Source organism: Musca vetustissima, unplaced genomic scaffold (assembly GCF_032173495.1).
Source record: "Musca vetustissima isolate MV318-11 ecotype Yass unplaced genomic scaffold, APGP_CSIRO_Mvet_v1 utg102770, whole genome shotgun sequence".
In the NCBI taxonomy this organism is placed as follows: Eukaryota; Metazoa; Arthropoda; class Insecta; order Diptera; family Muscidae; genus Musca; species Musca vetustissima.
This window is the reverse complement of record NW_026884435.1, coordinates 22,146-42,646: the sequence shown is the minus strand read 5'-3', so window position 1 is coordinate 42,646 and position 20,501 is coordinate 22,146. Positions and strand designations below refer to the sequence as shown.

General features: G+C 32.7%; 1 protein-coding gene across 1 annotated transcript in view; it reads right to left on the bottom strand.

Moving 5' to 3' along the window:
- Positions 1-202: 202 nt before the first annotated feature.
- The window catches only part of LOC133331443 (glutaminase liver isoform, mitochondrial), a 34,405-nt gene continuing 14,106 nt past the window's right edge, over positions 203-20,501 (bottom strand). Inside the window, exons 2-9 of the mRNA XM_061539835.1 lie at positions 18,347-18,441; positions 9,071-9,100; positions 2,745-2,984; positions 2,415-2,672; positions 1,643-1,758; positions 1,213-1,493; positions 398-1,144; positions 203-330 (exon numbers count right to left, since the gene is read on the bottom strand). Coding sequence (XP_061395819.1) covers positions 214-330; positions 398-1,144; positions 1,213-1,493; positions 1,643-1,758; positions 2,415-2,672; positions 2,745-2,984; positions 9,071-9,100; positions 18,347-18,441 — 1,884 coding nt within the window. The 3' untranslated portion in view covers positions 203-213. The remainder of the gene's footprint in view (positions 331-397; positions 1,145-1,212; positions 1,494-1,642; positions 1,759-2,414; positions 2,673-2,744; positions 2,985-9,070; positions 9,101-18,346; positions 18,442-20,501) is intronic.

The following is a 20,501-nucleotide window of genomic DNA, read 5'->3' as shown; positions in this document are numbered from 1 at the left end:
GGAATTTCAATTCAAATCCTTTGATTCCAACTTCCTTATATCCGTCATCTTCTTCTTTTATATATGTAGAAAAAATATCTTTAAAAGAAACTCCTAATGCAAATAAATATTTTTTTTTAAATTAAAAAAAGAGATTCCATTAACCGCTACTTTCAGGTATACTACTTGTATATATCTTCTATATATATTACTATATATATAGAATCTAAGTCTTTAAAGGCCGGGACGGCTGTGATCATCGGGACCGCTGCTGCTACTGGCTTCCGAAGGCATGGGACTTGCGGTGGCACTGCGATCATAACCGGTTTTGATGTCCTGAGTGATGAGTTCCTATAAAAAAGTAGTTTACAATTAATATCAAATTTCATTCCATTCCACTTCCTCCCGTTCCACTCACCTCATCCGCCTCAGTATTCTTAACCACAGCCTCCGTGGTTAGATCTTCAGTGTTTTGTGTCTTTTCAGCCCATTCCTTCAGATACTCCACAATATTGTGATGACCGAAATTCTCCGCCTCATCAATGGGCATATTACCCCAACGATCCTTGGGATTGTGTGGAACATGACACTGTTCCAGCAGGAAGCGTACACAATCCAAGTGACCCTCAGAGGCAGCTAAATGCAATGCGGTGCGACCATCATAATCAGCCAATGTAATATCCATACCGGATAGACGATGTCTACGCAAGGCGGTGACATCACCACTCGCTGCAGAGAACAGCAAATTGACAATCGACAAACCTTTGGTCTCGTAGCGATGTTTGCGTGGATCCTTCTTATTGGTGGCATGTTTCAAATTATCATAACGATGGAAATTGAAAACATTCACCAATTCTTCACAGAATTGTACACCACGCACACTGTTGCCCAATTGATCCAATGGTGGTGACCAGGTGAAAATGCCCATAACATTGGGTATCACCAACATCATACCACCACTGACTCCAGACTTGGCCGGTAAGCCTACTTTGAAGGCAAATTGACCCGAATAGTCGTAGGTACCACATGAATGCATAATTGACAGGACATCTCGCACCACCTCGGGGCGGAAGATTTTCTCTTCGGTGGTGGGGCAAATGCCACCATTAGCCAAAGTGGCGGCTATAACAGACATAGCTTCGCAGGTGGTTTCCATGGAGCAGCACTGTAATGAAAGGACATTTATGAATATTTTTTCAATATTTTTAAATTTTTTGTCTCGTTGACCCTTACCTGGAAATAGAAATCCATAACCTCTTTCAAATTTGTACGTTTCGGATAGCATTTATTTTCACGCATATAAAAGCCCAAGGCATAATTACGATCGGCAGCTTCACGTTCCGACAGGAATACAGCATTATTGAAACCAATATTCTCACCGCCCGACAAACGTTTAAACCAATTCATGACATAATCGAATTTTTCAGCCATGGTCATTTCGGGTTTGATGAGGGCGTGTATCAGGGAGCAGGTTAGTATGGCACCAGCATTGATCATGGGATTGTGGGGTTTGTCTGCAGAAGAATAAAAACAACAAAAATTAAAAATCAACATTTGATTTTATATACCGAAGGCCTCCCATATGCAGAAGGCCTGCAATGGGTCCTCATTTTTTGCTACTATTTTTTTTTTAATTTTAATAAAAATATGTCCGAATACTTACTATTATAATCCAACACCAATTCATTGAAATTCCGACCACTTGGTTCCTGGCCAACATACGAGTGCACCACATTGGGACCCAATTTTTCCAAGGCAATGGCATAGGTCAAAGGTTTGCTATGTTGTTGTAAAAGAAATTATAAAGTAAAATTTGTTGCAATTAATAAGAGAACAGACCTTTCTTCACAGATAGAGAGAGTGACAGACAGTGACACTGACAATAAATGTTTGGCATAACAAACATTCAGGTGTGTGTGTGTGTGTGAATTCAGCGGGAATTCACTTGAATGAACGAACGAACAGATGGTTGGATGGAACAGTCAATGGTGGGTGGATGGATGGATGGCTAGGGGGTGGTCTAATCAAACCGACCCCCTTTTTTCACACACTGGGTGGGTACGTCGTAACAACAACCACACACCACAGCATCGTGCACCCTCCTCCTCTTCACACACAGCCAGAGGTGACCAAGCGTTTTTTTTTTCAATGCAATGCAAACCACCAAGCAGGCCATCGTCTTTCTTTCTATCTTTCAAAAGAAGAAGAAGAAATTCGTTCAACTGGCTCGCCGCTGCTCTGGTCACGACGACTCTCACGAGGTGTTTGAACAATCACAACTGCAATAAGTCACATTAGATTTTTTTTGGTTCTTCATACAAAGAAAAAACATAATTTAGAAACCAGAAAATCGGCAAATTTATTCACCAACCTGACAGGACTTCAATTCGACGATGACAAATGAATGAAAATGTATTCCAATACTAAATAATTACCTGCATGATTGCAATGTGAAGGGTACTTCGACATCACCAATGGAATAACGTTGGCCATCGATGGTACAAATACTGACACCCCATGATTCGGGGCTATAGCGTGCCAATTGGGGGATATAATCGGCTACCTTGCCATCGGTGTTGCTTTTACACTTCCAATAGATATCCTCGACATCTTTGACGAAGCCCACGAAATCGGGTATGACAAATTGTTGGCGGAAAGCTTTGGCAATCAAGACAATGTTTTGGGCTACCACACTGCAAAAAAATGAAAGAGATTTTGTACAAAATTCAATTTTAAAAAAATGAAAAATAAAATCTTCAACTTACGCCTTAAATGTTTCACGATTCAAATTCTGTGTCTCAGCCGATGATCCCGATTCATAGTTGGATAGCTTATGTACCTTCTTGAGATTTTCCATAAGCTCCTTGATACGTGGATCGCTGCGTCTTATACCAGTGGTCTTGAGAGCGGCCAAGAATTTTCCCATCGATATAAGGCCGGTCTCCTCATTGTAGAACATATCGAAGAGAACATCTTCGGCATTGCGTTGCTCTTGTTCACGATGACTGTACGAAGAGAGGAAGAGAGAGAGAAAAAAGGATAACGAATCATGATTAGTTATTAATTTCATAGAGATTCATAGTGAACACACACATAAATAGACATAGATATAATGAACCTAATTAAGCATGCTATACAAAATTTACATATTTACAAAAACTATAAAAAATTTAAAATAAATTAATAAACATAATTTAGAAAAAAATAAGAAGATCTCAAAGAGACATAGAGACCTCATGTGGGTCTATAAATATTGGCATCTCTAAGGTCTTTTGGGAACAAAAGACCTCTGAGGATCTGCTATGGGCAGATGAAAGCAGAGGATCTGGTGTGGATAGTAGATCTCTGAGAAACTGCTATGGACAGAAGGACCTCTAAGAGTCTTCTATGACCGAATACCTTGTATAAGTCTTCTATCAAAAAAAGACCTTTCTGTATAGGTAATAGACTCCCTGAGGGAAATAAAAATAGGAAAAACATTTGGGCGCCAAATAAAATATGATGTTAATTTAAATTTCAATTAAAGGGGACAGGTTCTAATATTTTAAAGATTTTTTTGTGTACCATTGTGCGTATAACTGATGTTATTATGCATACGCCACAAATAATTATTATTTTTGAAGTACAGGTCGTATTAATAATGAAGGTAAGTATAAGCCATCAATATAAAATGTTCTCCAAGGTATAAACGTTATTTTAAATCCAATTCTGGCTACCGAAGAAAAACGTCCTGAATTGTTTTGTTATAGGATAGAATACCTCCTGAGGGTCATCTACAGATAGAACACCTTCTGATCTTCTTTAAATAGAACACCCCCTAAGGTTCTAAATATCTATATAAGGCCTCCTGGGTGCAAAAAAAAATTAAAGCGTATTTAATTTTAAATGGAAGGGGACAAGTTCTAATATTTTAAGATTATTTTGTGCCATTGTGCGTATAACTGATGTCATTAAGTATACGCCACAGATTATTATTATTTTTGAAGTACAGGTCGTATAAATAATGACGGTATGTATACGCCATCAATATAAAATGTTCCCCAAGATATAGACGTTATTTTAAATACAATTATAGCTACCGAAGACTTAAAAAAATTACATTTGGGCGCCAAAAAAATTTAATGCGTGTTTGATTTTCAACTGAAGGGGACAGATTCTAATATTTTAAGATTTTTTGTACCATTGTGCGTATAACTGTTGGCATTATGTATACCTACGCCACAACTGATTATTGTGGTTGTATTACAGGCCGTATAATTAATGACGGTACGTATACGCCATACGTTAACCAAAAAATGTTACCCAATGCGTGCACGTACGCATTTAAACCATGTTTCTCTATTTAGAAAATCTTCTGAGAGAATTTTACAAATTGAAGTACACTTGAGCAACCTCCTGAGTGTATTCCTGACAGAAGACCTCCTCAGACACTTCTACAAATAGAAGCGTCCTAAAATTCCTTATTTAAAAAGAATATCATATGAGACTCTATATTAATGTTATACTATGGGTCTTCTGAAGGCGTTTTAGAAATATAAGAACTTATATATGACCTACAGAGGGTCCTCTTTCTATGTCAAATGTTTTTTTTATTTAATTTAATTTATTTTTTTGTCACAGTTGATTTGATATCCTTTGTATTTTTGAACATTTCTTCATCAGGATTTGTCTTTTCTATTTTTCTTTCACTTTTCTTTCTCAGATTTCTTATTTTTTCACTGATCTCTTCATGCTTATTACCGGTTAACAATGGGTAGACACCTCAAACAATAATAATCAATCATGATTGATTCACGAATGGCAAATTCCATAACTTTATATTCACAAAAAATATAGATGTTGTCCCGATATATCCTTGATGTCGTTAGGATAGTTTTTTTATAACACTTTTCTCGACTAGTAACCGCCTTCAAAGACTTTCGCCAACTGACGATAAATTCTCCGACTTCCATCATATATTAACACATCTGACAGCCGTTAGTTTTCGTCAGCAAATCAATTAAAGACAATTTTGTTTAGAATTTTTTGCAGATTGATTTCCAATCAAAGAAATGGCTAGCAATTATTAGCAGAAATAAAATAAATATAAGAAAAAGGCGTCTAAATAAAGAAATACAAATCAATGTATGCGGTCTTAATTGATCGTTGTCGTCGTGATTGACAATAAAAGGGCGCGAACGACAAGCGAAATGCCAGCGCGACAGATGTGACCTGAATTGTGGTGAAGAATAAAATTATTGAAACATTTTTGATAAATTGTGTATGGGAATATATATGACCATAACATTGGAATCAGGGGGGTAGTTGGACTATTTTCATAGAAGTGAATGACATTTATTGGTAAAGGGAGAATATTAGGAAAAAAAGAAATTTAAAGTAACAGAATACAAAAACAATCTCTTATATTGATTTGTTAGCAAACAAATTCGGCTAAAAATAACTATAATTTTGAATAATAAAAATATCATTTTAGAGATTTTCAATAAATATGTTTTAAAATCTTTATAAACAAGTTTAATATTGGCTAATAAAAAAATGTTCCCTAAATATATAATAATTTCTAAAATTTCTATTCAATTTATGAATTAAGTGTCCATTTTTTTTTCAATTTTATATTTTATAAATTTCTTAATTTTCTCCCAAATATTCCCAATATCTATTTAATTGTATTCTAAATTTAGCACAACAAAGTGACAGCAGTCATTCAACAACAACATTTTCTAAATCAAATTAAATGTTTGTTCGAACATCGACTACACATTTTTTTTGATTTTTGAAAATCTTCCGTTCAAAGTTCAAACGTTGTGACAAAAAAAAAACATATTTTTCTGTTCAGACATCTTAATTGAGCAAAGAGACAAGAATTTTAATATGTTAATATTAGAAAAAAAATGTAATAGGGTGGAACGGACAATGTCCAAACAAAAATATAAATAGAAAAAAACATTTGGGCGCCAAAAAAAAATTAATTTTCAATGAAAGAGGACAACTTCCACTATATCGATTTAAGTTTGTTTTATTTCTATGTACCATTGTGCGTATAACTGATGTCAGTGTGTATATGCCACAAATAATTATTATCGTTGTAGTGCAGGTCGTATAAGTAATGACGGTACGTATACGACATCGATAAAAAATTGTCTCCAATATATCGACGTTATTTTAAATACCATTGTATCTACCAAAGATTTGTAGAAGATTGTTATTGTGTTTTCTGAGAATTCATTGAAGAACCTACGCATTTGAACAAGAATATAAATAGAAAAACATTTGGGCGCCAAAAAATTTAATTTTCAATGAAATAGGAAAACTACTATTTTGATTAAATATTGTTTTATATATGTGTACCATTGTGCGTATAACTGATGTCAGTGTGTATAGGCCACAATTGATTATTATCGTTGTAGTACAGGTCGTATAAATAATGGCGGTACGTATACGCCATCGAAATAAAATTGTCTCCAATATATAGACACTATTTTATATACCATTCCAGCTATCGACGATTTGTAGAAGATTTTCTATTATTTTTTAGGGATATACAATATATTAATTTAATATAAAACAATTGACCCATTGAAGTAACTAAGCGTTACCATATTTTTTTCTTCTTCAGAAACTCAAAAAAAAAATAATTTAAATATCTGTGGAGGTTTTTTATTACCGAAAACCTTTCAGAAAATTTATTTCAATCACTATTTACCTGGATATAATGGAACCAGGAAGAACACTGTTATGTGTGCGTATAAGTAATGACGACATTTATACGCCACCGAATAATAAAACTAATGGGTCGTATAACTAATGTCGCTACTTATACGCCATCGATAACTCATAACTTCTATTTACTTGTATATTAAAGAAGTACAATAAAAGGTATATGTCACTATGTCACAATTAATGTCATATTAATAATTTATTGTGTTATTATTAAGTTCGCTTTGAGGTTCACTAAATATTTTTAATCACTTATCAATATTTTGGATCTGTGAGATTTTCAAGTGAAAATCTAGATTGAAATTGAAAAATTAATTATATTTTTATTTGGAGTACCATTGAACGTATGACGTATGTCGAAAAGTATACGTCACAGTGGTAAGTTCAACATAACACTTCTGTATGGAACATATAAGAGAGTTTCAGCTCAAATTCCAATTAACAAGGAGGGAGTGGACAATTGATTACTTACTGACTGATATTTATCTCCTAGATATAGGCATACTTCCCTTATAAAAGCTTATATCCTAAAATTGGTTATTGTGAATTTCCAATGACCTGCAAGTTATTAGCGTCCTTTTAAATCTTCTCTAGCTATCGAAGATTTCTTAACGATTTCTTATTCTTTCTTATTCTGCTCTCTGATGATCTACAACATATTAAAATAATTCCGAAGATATCCTCTTTGTAGAAGACAAGTTAAATATCTTCAATATGGATCTGTAGAGCGTATGATATCTGTCGTGACTTATACGCCACTATGTTAAAGATTTGAAAGAAATCTCATTTACTCATTTTGAAATGCAAAACTTTTATTCTGAAATTCCTTGGAACAAAGATTGTAATGACATATATCGAATATCATTTCTGGGTACCTGGAGCGTATAATAGATGTCGCTATGTATACGCCACTATATCAAAGAATTTAAAGAAATCTCATACATATTCTATCAGTAACTAGGGGAATATTTTTAATATTAAATGAGGATCTTGTGTTCGGATATCTAGAGCATAGATGCCAATAAGTATTCGCCACCATGTTAAAGAGTTGAGAGAAATCTCATACATTTGAATAAGGCCCTTACTAGAAGGATATTTTTATAATCAATTTGAAAACTATGTTTCCAAATTTCATTGGAATAAATAATGACATATAGTGATTATCATTTAGGGGTTTCTATGGCGTATGATATATGCCACTATGTATACGCCAATATGTATGAAAGAAATTTCATATATTTCAATAAGGCTCTTAGAAGGTTTTCCACCGCAAATAGGCATTTCCTGTGATAGAATTAGAGCTCATTAGGTAGAATTTTTGGAGCTTTAAATTATATGTTATACAATACTTTATATTTTATATGTAAACTGATGAGCGATTTTCTTTTGGAAAAACACTTTTAGATAATATTGTATACTAGAGTGACTTCTTTCTACCACCGAAGAGCTAAAAAGTGGGCCTTGAAAGAGTTGTTTTCACATATGGATGGCATTTAGAAAGGCTTTTCTGTCACCTAAAAAGTGGACCTTGATATGGACCACCTAATTACATACTGATCACAATTTAAAAAGTCTTTTCTAAAAGAATTTGAAATGAAATGAATTTTATCTTCAGGAAATTTTCCGTCTATTGAAGATTTGGCTACGGCTGCTTTATAGAGAGTCTATATATTACTTCCGGGAATTTCTATAACTCATTAAATATTTTTGGAAGGCCTGTGGCATGTGTTAGGTATAATGCTATAAATATAAGCTGAATTATGTAATATTTTTTTAAATTTAATTGTCGTCAATTTATTTTTGAAACATTGTGTACCACATCGCATATGATTTATGTCGTAACGTATACGCCCATATATCCATCATATTTGTTATATAATAATATAATATATTTTATAAAAAAAATAAAAAAACACAATCGAATATTCAAAAAAAAAAAAATATTATTTCATAATTAGACAGAGACAATACTTGGATTTTTTGGCAACAATTTAAATTTTAGTTGGAATTTTTAATTTAAATATATTTGAAAATAAAAATGAAAGCAAATGGAAAAATCTACGAAAAACAAGAACTAATTTCAACAAATGCTAAATTTTATATTTCATTTTCCAAGAAAACGAAAACAAATAAAACAACAAAGGAAACAAGAAGTGCAGGTGAAGAATGCGTACTAATACTAAAGCACCAAATGAAACAATTTATTTTTTAAAGTAAAACAAAACAAAAATATATATTTCCTTTTTATTTATCCCAGACAAAACACTTGGTTCATGGAAAATGCCAAATAAAATGTATTTTTTATTTAAAACAAATAACTAAGAAACAAAAACAAATACTTTAATAAAAACACAGTATCATCATCATTACTCACGGTCGAACTGAGTAGCAGCGTTTCTGCAAACTGTATTTTTTTTTTAATTTTTTGCATGTTTTGTTTTGTTGGTGTGTGTTTTTCAACGGATAATCGAAATTGTATTGTGTGTTTTTTTTCGGTTTCAACAAAATGGAAAATAAATAAAAAAAATTACTAAGTGGAAAAAATTAGATTGTTTTTTGTTTGGGTGAAAGAAAAATGAGAAATACATTTCCACGTTTGCTTCAAATTCACAATGGACTTGCTGTGCACGTGAAATGTAGGTAATAAAAGACGAATAAGTAATGTTTGCTTACACCATTCATCATACAACCCGTGATACCTTAATTAAATCAATTATACGACACAGGGGATGAGGGCGATTTTTTGTTTGAAAATGTGACAATTTGTAAAACAAAATTAAAATTGTAAATGAAAATATATTTGTTTGAAAGTGCGGAGGTTGCAATGAGCTGCTTTGGAGTTTAAATGTTGGAATATTAATATGCAAAAATTTGTTCTACAAAAGATAATATTTCAAAATTTGAACTCCAAGGCATCTGATCACGACAACCCACTCTCCTAATAAAAAGAAATAAGTCATGTGTATTTAAATTCCCATTCCCTATTCACGTATGGTATTTTTCCATTTGATATGTGTGTAATAATGGTGGTTGTAGGATGATAAAGCCTCATATCATAGAATTACTATTAATTAGTAATACGACCCCGCAAAAGAAAAGTCCACTAATTAATATTGATTATACAATACGTTAAAGCTTGAAATAGTTGGTGATAATTTGATAGTTTCCAGATAGACATTCTAAAAATAGCTTAGACTCAGGACCAATGAGTTATGAGTGTAAATCAAAAAATTATAATTAATTAATTGGCACATATAAACGCACACACATACACATATACACAAAATGAAATATATCGCATTTATATACAATATATTTTTTTAGAATTTATAACAGTGAACATGACGATATAAAAACCCTTTGTACAATTGTTTTATATATAAAATAATTTTAGAAATTTGTCTATATTTTCACTTAATTATAATCGACTAATTTATTTGGGGTACCTCAGGACGTATGATGAGTATCATATGTTATACGCATTAAAATTAATTAATGCATATATTTCGTTGTTGGATTTATAGAAGTTGTTAGGACGACAATATAACAATTTTTTAAAAAATTTATTTGATAAGATTTCTTAAAAAATATTATACTTTTTAATTCATCTATAAACTATTCTTCTTCATGTTATCCCAGAGGGCGTATTATGACTGTCATATGTCATACGCTATTATAAATAGACTAATTTCTGATGGACGTATGACGAGTATCATATGTTATGCGCCCCAAATGTAATACAATTCATTTATAGAACGTATGCATATATTTTTGTAGGATCTATAGAATATAGTTCTGAGAATTTAAAAATAAGATATTTATTTCACAATATTGTAATTTGAAAATTATTAATAAATTACCCCAGGCGGTGATTAACGTCATCTTGTACCTCAGAGGTTCTATGATGACTATCATTTATTATACTCTCCTATATTTTAGACCATTCCAATATTTTTTTACGTTTTTCTTATCAAAAAGAGCAGAATAAATCAAAGTTTATAATATTAAAAAATTGTATTTCTCTCTCTTCCTCTGAGGTACCGTCTAGACGTATGATGACTGTCATTTATCATACGCCTCTGTATTCTGATGAAATAAATTAATCAAATACTCATAATTTTTTAGGATTATAACAGTAGACCCGGCAATATAAAATTGTTATAAAATTTATTCCATATATTAATTTTTATTTTACCTTCATTCAGGAAGCATTTTAGGAATAGAACACATTTAGAGTATCAATTTTCTATGGAATATAATTAGAAGAAATTTGGAATGTAGGTCTTCTAAGGTCATAGAAGACCTGATTAGCAATTAAGCAATTTGATTTCTCTCAGAAGTATCCCTAAAATAAATTAATCAAAATAAGCGTTTACCACATTAAGCGTCATAAAACAAAATAATTGTTTCGTACACATTATCGATAACATAGATATCAAATAACTGTTTATGAACATACACATTATCGGCTATACCAGCTAGTTCAAGGAAGCACATGACGTATTAATTTACCGTACGCTATGCGTCAATATTATGTGTTCGTTTTCTGGGGAAAAAAAGGGAGTGTGAGAGGTATACACCCCGAGGTGTGTGTGCATACATTTATTTAAAATTTTTTAAGGTTTTCTATAATTCCGGATAGCCTGAATTGATGTTTTCCTATAGAAAATGTTATTCAGCAGGGCTGAATTGAAGTTTTCCTATAGAAAACGCAATTCAGCAGGGCTGATTTGAAGATTTCCAATAGAAAACCAATTCAACCGGGCTGAATTGAAGATTTTCTATAGAAAACTGAATTCAGCCTGGCTGCATTGAAGTTTTCCTATAGAAAACCGAATTCAGCTGGGCTGAATTGAAATTTTCCTATAGAAAAGCCAATTCAGCCGGGCTGAATTGAAGTTTTCTTATAGAATATCGAATTCAGCCGATGTTTTCTTATAGAAAACCCAATTCAGCGGGGCTAAATTGAAGTTTTCCTATAGAAAACCCAATTCAGCGGGTCTGAATTGAAGTTTTCCTAAAGAAATCCAATACAGCCGGGCTGAATTGAAGATTTTTCATAGGAAACCCAATTCAGTCGGGCTGTATTGAAGTTTTCCTATATAAAAACCAATTCAGCCGGTCTGAATGAGCTGAATTGAAGTTTTAAGTTTAAAAATTATATTTAATATTTAAATTTTATATATCTGCAACTCATTAAAAGTCTAATCGTAAATGTAATAGCTTATAGTTTGTATCATTCCTGCTGCATACTTTTAGGAGTACATATTTATTTTTGTACACTATTATCACATGTTAAAGTCTTCACTTTGGATTTTTATAAATTTGAATATGAAATTATTTCCATTTCACTCTTTCCTTTCCATTTACCTTAAAACAGCTGATATTGTGCGCACCAATGTACCGCGGCGACCTTGCAGCGATATACCTTCAATTATTTCTTCAATGACATGAGCAGTTTCGGTATTAACTAATTCTGAATCTTCTTTATTTTCAGCAGGATTCAATTTGCTTTCCATTTCTTGTTGTAACTGTTTCAATTGTTCGATTTCTTCACTTAACACCATAATTTTTGGGGGCGAAACCGAATACAAATACGATCAAAGGATATATCAAATGGCACTACACAAAATTATTATTTATATTAATACAAATTCAAAAAAAAAAATATCCGAATTATTTATTAAATCAAAGTCAATGTTTATCAAAAAAGAACTGATAAAAAGGAAGACGTTATTGATTCTCCGCGAAGGCCTACTTCGGAATAGAATATGTTAAGCCTTTGGCTGAATTATTGCGACTGTTATCCGATATTCATATGATTTGCCAATTTATAGCCTTATTTGATTTATATTTGTTTTTGTTGGACTCTCTCGAATATATCGGTCGCAGCAACAACACAAACAGCAACGATGAAAATAAAATATTTATTTATTAATTTTTTTCTGTTCGGTTGGCTGTCTGATTTAATACAAGTATTAGTAAGTTACTAAGTGTATGATCGACGATGTTTACTATATGTTAATTGGGTTCGTTGTCGGTTGGTTGGTAGGATTGGTTTTATAAAAGCAAAACCAAGCAGAACAAAATTTTCACAACTTTTATCTTTATTGACACACCAACGAACGGCTAGGGAGGTGTGTGCGTAAAAATTCGCTCTATATAAACATACAGAGGAGGATTGTCAATATGTATCCATACATTCATCCATTTGTCTGTCTGGCTCTAAGTCTGTCCCAATATACATATACGTATATATACTTTTGTTTCAGAGAAATAAAACACACCATACATACACACACATACCCCCAAGACATACCTAAATACCCCCACCCCGGAGGTGTTAATTTTTCCACTTATGCTATATTGAAAATTTCTAAATGCTCGTGTTATTATCGTGTTTTATTTTTAATTCCTCTTTTTTGTTTTAAATTTAACTAAAAATTCTTTGAATCTTTGTCTTAATTCGCTGACTAATTGAAACTAATTATAATTGTCACCTTCGAAACTAGCTACAGTCGGAACTATTTTGTTTCGTCTCATTTAAGTCGCGGTTCAGAGATGGTCTAATGAAAGAAATTCAAGCCAATATTAATGAAGTTCATAGAAAAACTCAAATTCAGCTAAGCTGAATTGTAGATTTCATGTATAAATCCTAATTCAGCCAGGCTGAATTGAAGTTTTACTATAGAAACCCCAATTCCGCCGGTCTGAATTGAAGATTTCGTATAGAAAACCTAATTCAGCTGAGCTGAATTGTAGATTTCCTATAGAAAACCTAATTCAGTCAGGCTGAATTGAAGTTTTCCTGTAGAAAATAATATTCAGCCAGGCCGAATTGTAGTTTTTCTATTGAAACCCCATTTTAACTGGGCTAAATTGTAGATTTCGTATAGAAAACTAAATTCAGCTGGGTTGATTTCAAGCTTTCCTATAAAAAACTTAATACAGCTGGGCTGAATTGAAGTTTTCCTACAGAAAATCAAATTTAGACAGGCTAAATTGAAGTTGTCCTATAGAAAACCCAATTTAAGTGTGATAATTTGTAGTTTTCCTATAGAAAACTAATTTCAGCTGGGCTGAATTGAAGATCTCACATAGAAAACCTAATTCAGCCAGGCTGAATTGTAGATTTCCTATAGAAAACCAAATTCAGCTAAGCAGAATTGTACATTTCCTATAGAAAACTAAATTCAGCAGGGCAACATTGAAAATTTCCTTTAGTAAACCTAATTCAGCGGGTGTAAATTTTATATTTTCTACAGGAAACGCAATTCAGCTGGGCTAAATTGTATATTTCCTATTGAAAACTTAATTCAGCCAAGCTGAATTGTAAATTTTCTATAGAAACCTCAATTCAGACGAGTAAATAATAAAGATTTTCTATAAAAAAAGTAATAATTCAGTTGGGTTAAATTGTAGATTTTCTATACTAATCCGAATTCAGCAGGTCTAAATTGTAGATGCCCAACTGAAACCCCAATTCAGCCGAGCCGAGTTGTACACATCCTGTAGAAAACACAATTAAGCTAGGCTGAATTAATGTATTCATAAGAAAACCAAAATCATTCAGGCTGAATTGAAGTTTTCGTATAGAAAACCTAATTCAGGCAGACAAAATTGTATATTTTACATAGAAAATCATATTCAGCCAGGCTGAATACAAATTTCAATACGAATTTTTCCATTCAGCATGGAATAGAATTTTCTATAGAAAATATTTAATTCAGGCTAGCTGAATATAATTTTCAATAGCATTTTTTCAATTCAGCCTTGCGGAATATTATATTTTATAGAACATTTTTAATTCAGCTCAGCTGAATACAAGTTTCCATAGAAAATTTTCAATTTTCATTAGCTCAACACAATTTTTTTTGAAATTATTATTTATATTTTCATATCATATTATTGAAAATTTTCATTTTAATTTAGCTGAATAAAGTGTTTTACCGAAAAAAATCAATTCAGCTTAGCTGAATATATATTTTTTTTAATTCTACTTAGTTGCAAAACAATTTCCTATAGAAAATTTTACAATTCAGCTCAGCTGAATTAAATTTTACAATGACTCATTGGCTTCTCAATGTCTTAAATTACTCAAATTTATTTAATTTTTTTTCGAATTTCATCAGCCGACTACTACTGGTAATTATCAAAAATTCCCCCGGAATATTTCATTCATAAGCCGTAAATTTATTACCGAATTATTCATAGAACAAAGTTTAGAATTTTGCAGACAAGTGCCAGGCATTCACTCTGCGCGATAAGATATGGCGCCCGACTGAATGGAATTTTGGAGGCTCGCACATACACATCCATTCGCGTATGTATGTATATTTGTACATCGGTTATTATTTTTGGCAGGGCAATTAAATGTTTTATTACCAGAAACTGATTTAATCAACGTAGCCGAGATAAATGCGCAACATTTCTAGAACGCATGGAGGGCATGGTGTGTTTATCTAATCTCCGCGATCCAGCATGGCATGGGGAGTAGTACTTTCACGTAAACTTGTTTTATGATTAAAATTTGGGGTTTATTTTGATTTGCAAGAATTGTTTTGCGCATTTCTGCAGTATGATGTTGATTTTTATGACGTTCGGGTTTACCCACTTTAAAGGCTCGTGATCATCTCACGAGTCACATTTTTTCATTTTGGTTTGCACTCACGATTCTCCTCACACCCTGCCTGCCTGCTTACCTGATATACTTGGCTATGATCTTTACGAACGTTGATTTTTGTTTTGTCGAACAAAGACCTTGAACCATTTCATTGATAATCTCCTCATCGGGAGATAAATCTGCTGTGGGTTGCTTGCCATGCAACAGGTCTTGCTGTTGCTTTTGCTGCTCCAGAGTGTTGGCCTGCAAGATGGCATCCAATTCGTCGCTCGACATCAACTGCATTTCATTCACGATTTTCTCATGCACAAATTCCCGCAAGTCCACGGTGTTATTATTTTCGGGGACACGATCATCGGCCATGTCGAGCAGATTTAAACTTTTCGAATTCATATTTTTTGCTTTGTAAGTTACGCGCCGACACACACCGAAAAAGATTTAGACAGCCGTCCGTTAACGAATTTTTACAAAAAATAGAAGGCAGCTCCGAATTTTAGCCATATTTATAAGAAATCACTTTGGTGAGGGTTTTTTGGCTGTCGAGCAAAAGGGGCCCCACAAAAGGTGTGAAATAATTTTCAATTAGCAAAGTCATTTTATTTTTTTGATTACAATTTTCAATTTGTTGTTGTTGTTGTTCAGACGATAAAAAACTTGTCTTCATCATTTGGATTTTGGCAACCCTTTCAAATAATACCAACAACATTGCATATCCATATCGACTACCAATGTCGAAGAAAAACAAAAATAACAACAACAAAAACAATTATTGTCTGTGTGTAAATACTAATGTTTTAGAAGACAACAACAACAATTTTAAATAGTATTTTTAAAACCTTTTTTGCATTAGCACTTTTTTGAATGATCATGATTAATTTTTAGTTTTTTGGTCGAATTATTTGAAAGAGAACCAACAAAACCACATAAAATAAAAGAGTGTCCATAAAACTGACACAGTGGTGCCAAAAAACGCAATTCAGGGGAGAAAAAAATGAATTTTACGGAATTCAGCTAAGTTTATTGAAAATTTTGGGTTGTTAAATTTAATTCAGCTGAGCTGAATTGAAATTCTGCAACAAAAAACAAAATTCAGCTGAGCAAAATTTAATTTAATATAGTAAATCTTATTCAGCCAGGCTGAATTGAAGATTTACTATAGAAAATCGTATTCAACCAGGCTGAATTGAAGATTTCCTATAGAAAAATCTTATTCAATAAGGCTGAATTGAAGATTACCTATTCAGCCAGGCTGAATTGAAATTTTCCTATAGAAAATCCTATTCAGCCAGGCTGAATTGAAGTTTTCCTATAGAAAATCCTATTCAGCCAGGCTGAATTGAAGTTTTCCTATAGAAAATCCTATTCAGCCAGGCTAAATTGAAGTTTTCCTATAAAAAATCTTATTCAAGTCAGGCTAAATTGAAATTTTCCAATAGAAAATCTTATTCAGCAAGGCTGAATTGAGGATTTCCTATAGAAAATCTTATTCAGCCAGGCTGAATTGAAGATTTCCCATTGAAAATCCTATTAAGGCCAGGCTGAATTGAAGATTTCCCATTGAAATCCTATTCAGCCAGGCTGAATTGCAAATTTCCTATAGAAAACCTTATTCAGCCAGGCTGAAATGAATATTTCCTATAGAAAACCTTATTCAGACATGCAGAATTGAAGATTTCCTATAGAAAATCACATTCAGCCAGGCTGAATTGAAGATTTCCTGTGGAAAATCCTATTCAGCCAGGCTGAATTGAAGATTTCCTGTGGAAAATCCTATTCAGCCAGGCTGAATTGAAGATTTCCTGTGGAAAATCCTTTCAGCCAGGCTGAATTGAAGATTTCCTGTGGAAAATCCTATTCAGCCAGGCTGTATTGAAGATTTTCTATAGAAAATCTTATTCAGCCAGGCTGAATTAAAAATTTCCTATAGAAAATCTTATTCAGCCAGGCTGAATTAAAAATTTCCTATAGAAAATCTTATTCAGCCAGGCTGAATTGAAGATTTCCTATAGATATTTATGCAAATTTTCCATAGAAAATCTTATTCAGGCCAGTATCAACATATTCCCAGGCTCCTTTCCAGCTATGCTTCAATTAAGGATTTGTAGGGTATCAACTATCCATCCGCTCCCTTACAGAACGTTATTTTTAAATCTTTAAGGAAATCCAAACATTTTATTTTTGTTTTTAAAAATTACTCAACAATAGAATTGAGTCAATATTTTGTGAAATTTTAAATAGCCAATTTTCATAATATTTGTTCTTTACAATAAAAGGTGCGAACAAAATATTTTTGTTTTTGTTATTGTTTTTAAAATCGAAATGTCCACTGTTATTTTCTTGTTTATAACTAATTCTCATTTGTTTTTAACATTTACATGAACACAAATGTAAGACCACATACATACATATGGGTGTATGTATGGATGTATTCAGACAATTGATTAACACATTTCGTACGATCACCACACACACACACACACTTTAACAATTCAGATAATATATGAAACCCAAAAAAAAAAAAAAAAATTATTGTAAATTTACAAAATATTTATAAACGTGTATAAGTGTGCAAAATGTGTGTGTCTATGTGTGAGAAGAGAGGGAGAAAGTGCACGTCGTAGGTTCGTTTGTTTACAATTTCTAAAAATAATCTGAAAGTGTGTTAGTCGGGCTATGAAAAATTTATGAACAACAACAAAAACATTATTTTGTTGAGCAAATCAATCAATCACACTTGCAAACATACACACACACTCAACCAGCCCACAAACACACCTCCATCTTGATTTTTATTGAGGATGCTCTTTAGACTATTAAGGTGATAGTTGTTTTTGTTCTTCTTCTTGTTTTGTAATGTGAATGAGAATTGTTGGTAAACAAATAACAATGAAGGACAATTGATTTGTGATGATTCTTTTGTGGTAATAACTAGCCACCTATGTATTTGTATTTGTAATTCTATTTTTATTTTGTATAAACAATATTTATAGGTAGTATTGAAAATAGGAAGCGAACGCAATTACTTACCGTGGCTGTTCATTTGAAGGATTGCTGGTGTCGTAAAAGGATAGCTTACGATTGGCAAAGACCAAGTTCATCAAAGGCGCAGCCCTCAATTTGCGCTGTAAGGAAGGACAAGAAAAGAAAATAATAAATTATTATAAAGAGAAAATGAAAAAAAAACAATAAAAATGATTAAAAGAAGTAGTAGTTCATAATTTCATTATTTTAATATAACTATAAAAAAATTATTCAGTCAGGCTGAATTGAAATTTTCCTATTGGAAATTCTATTCAGCAAGGCTGAATTGAAAATTTCCTATTGGAAATTCTATTCAGCCAGGCTGAAATGAAAATTTCTTATTGGAAATTCTATTTAGCTAGGCTGAATTGAAAATATCCTATCGAAAATTCTATTCAGCCAAGCTGAATTTGAAATGTCCTCTCGGAAATTCTATTCAGCCAAGCTGAATTGGAAATGTCCTGTCGGAAATTATATTCAGCCAAGCTGAATTGAAAATTTCCTATCGGAAATCATATTCAGCCATGCTGAATTGAGAATTTCCTACTGGAAATTCTATTCAGCCAAGCTAAATTGAAAAATACCTATTGGAAATTCTATTCAGCCAATCTGAATTGAAAGTTTCCTAACGGAAATTCTATTCAGCGAGGCTGAGTTGTAAATTTCCTCTCAGGAATTATATTCAGCCAAGCTGAATTGAAAATTCCCTATTGGAAATTCTATTCATCCAAGCTGAATTGAAAATTTCCTATTGGAAACTCTATTCAGCCAGGCTGAATTGAAAATTTCCTATTAGAAATTCCATTCAGCCAGGCTGAATTGAAAATTTCCTATTGGAAATTCCATTCAGCCTGGCTGAATTGAAAATTTCCTATTGGAAATTCTATTCAGCCAGGCTGAATTGAAAATTTCCTATTGGAAATTCTATTCAGCCAGGCAGAATTGAAAATTTCCTATTGGAAATTCTATTCAGCCAGGCTGAATTGGAAATTCTATTCAGCTAAGCTGAATTAAACATTTTCTATAAACAATTCTACTTTATTATCATTTAGATTATTATTAGTTGGTTCCTTTTGACATTTCATCATAAATCCATCAGCCTTTGGAGGAATATCTCATAAATCTAAAGAAGCACCCTCACACACACTTCAGTTATTGATATTCAATACAAATGACAGATTATGATTGTCTGCTTGTTGTTGTAAAGTGGCTGTCACTTGGCTGACTACTTGACGATGATTTAGCATTTTAATCAGATATCTATCGGCTCCCGCCCTTATTGGCATGGGGGTTACCTTAGGTCAATTTTGTGTTCAGGCCATAATCTGCTTAGTTCTGGTTGGTGGCGTTTAAACATGTGTTTTATGTAAAAGAGGCAACAAAAAATTGTATGGGTGTGACAGAACATGGAGGCAACAACGTTCATTATACGCCCCGACAGACGCTTAAGCGTTTATGCCATTTTTTAAGTGGTCCCCCTTCATGTTCGCAGACATTGTGCATACACAGGTTGTCAAGAGTGACGAACATGCACACACTTTGTGGAAACGAAAAAGAAAATGGACAGTGACAGTTGTTGTTGTTGATATATAAGGGGGTTTCATTCAAAATTTCTACATTAATATTTTTTTAATTTTTTTTAGGTTCCAAAAATTTTTTATTACTATGGAGATCTCAGATAAGACCTTATCTTCTCTTTAGATGAAGCAAAAACAAAAAAGTGTTTCAAAATCTTCCACCAAGCCCCAAAAAACAAAAGATGATGAAAATCTGGTGATTCTAATTATAATGATATTGTGGGCGATTTGGCCCCAACATCACCTCTGAAAACAGAAAAAAAACCTGCAGATAAGCGTGTTGTGTTATAAACAAAAAGAGACCTTATCTCATTCACTCTCTCTCCCTAGAAAATTGTAATTTGCCATAATATGTCAACACCCGGCGACATAATGAAACAAGCTAATCATTTTAAGGTACTTTGTTGTTGTTGTTGCTGTTTCATGGTAGGTTCCGTTTGTTTCAGACATGTAGCTTGGCACACGCACCCAACAACTATTTACACGTGATGCGTCGTAATTCCCTACAACAAGCTTGGTAACCATGCCGACTTTTGGAAAAAAGCTTTAAAAAGGGAGAGGGGAGGGAGGGAATTTTTTATTTC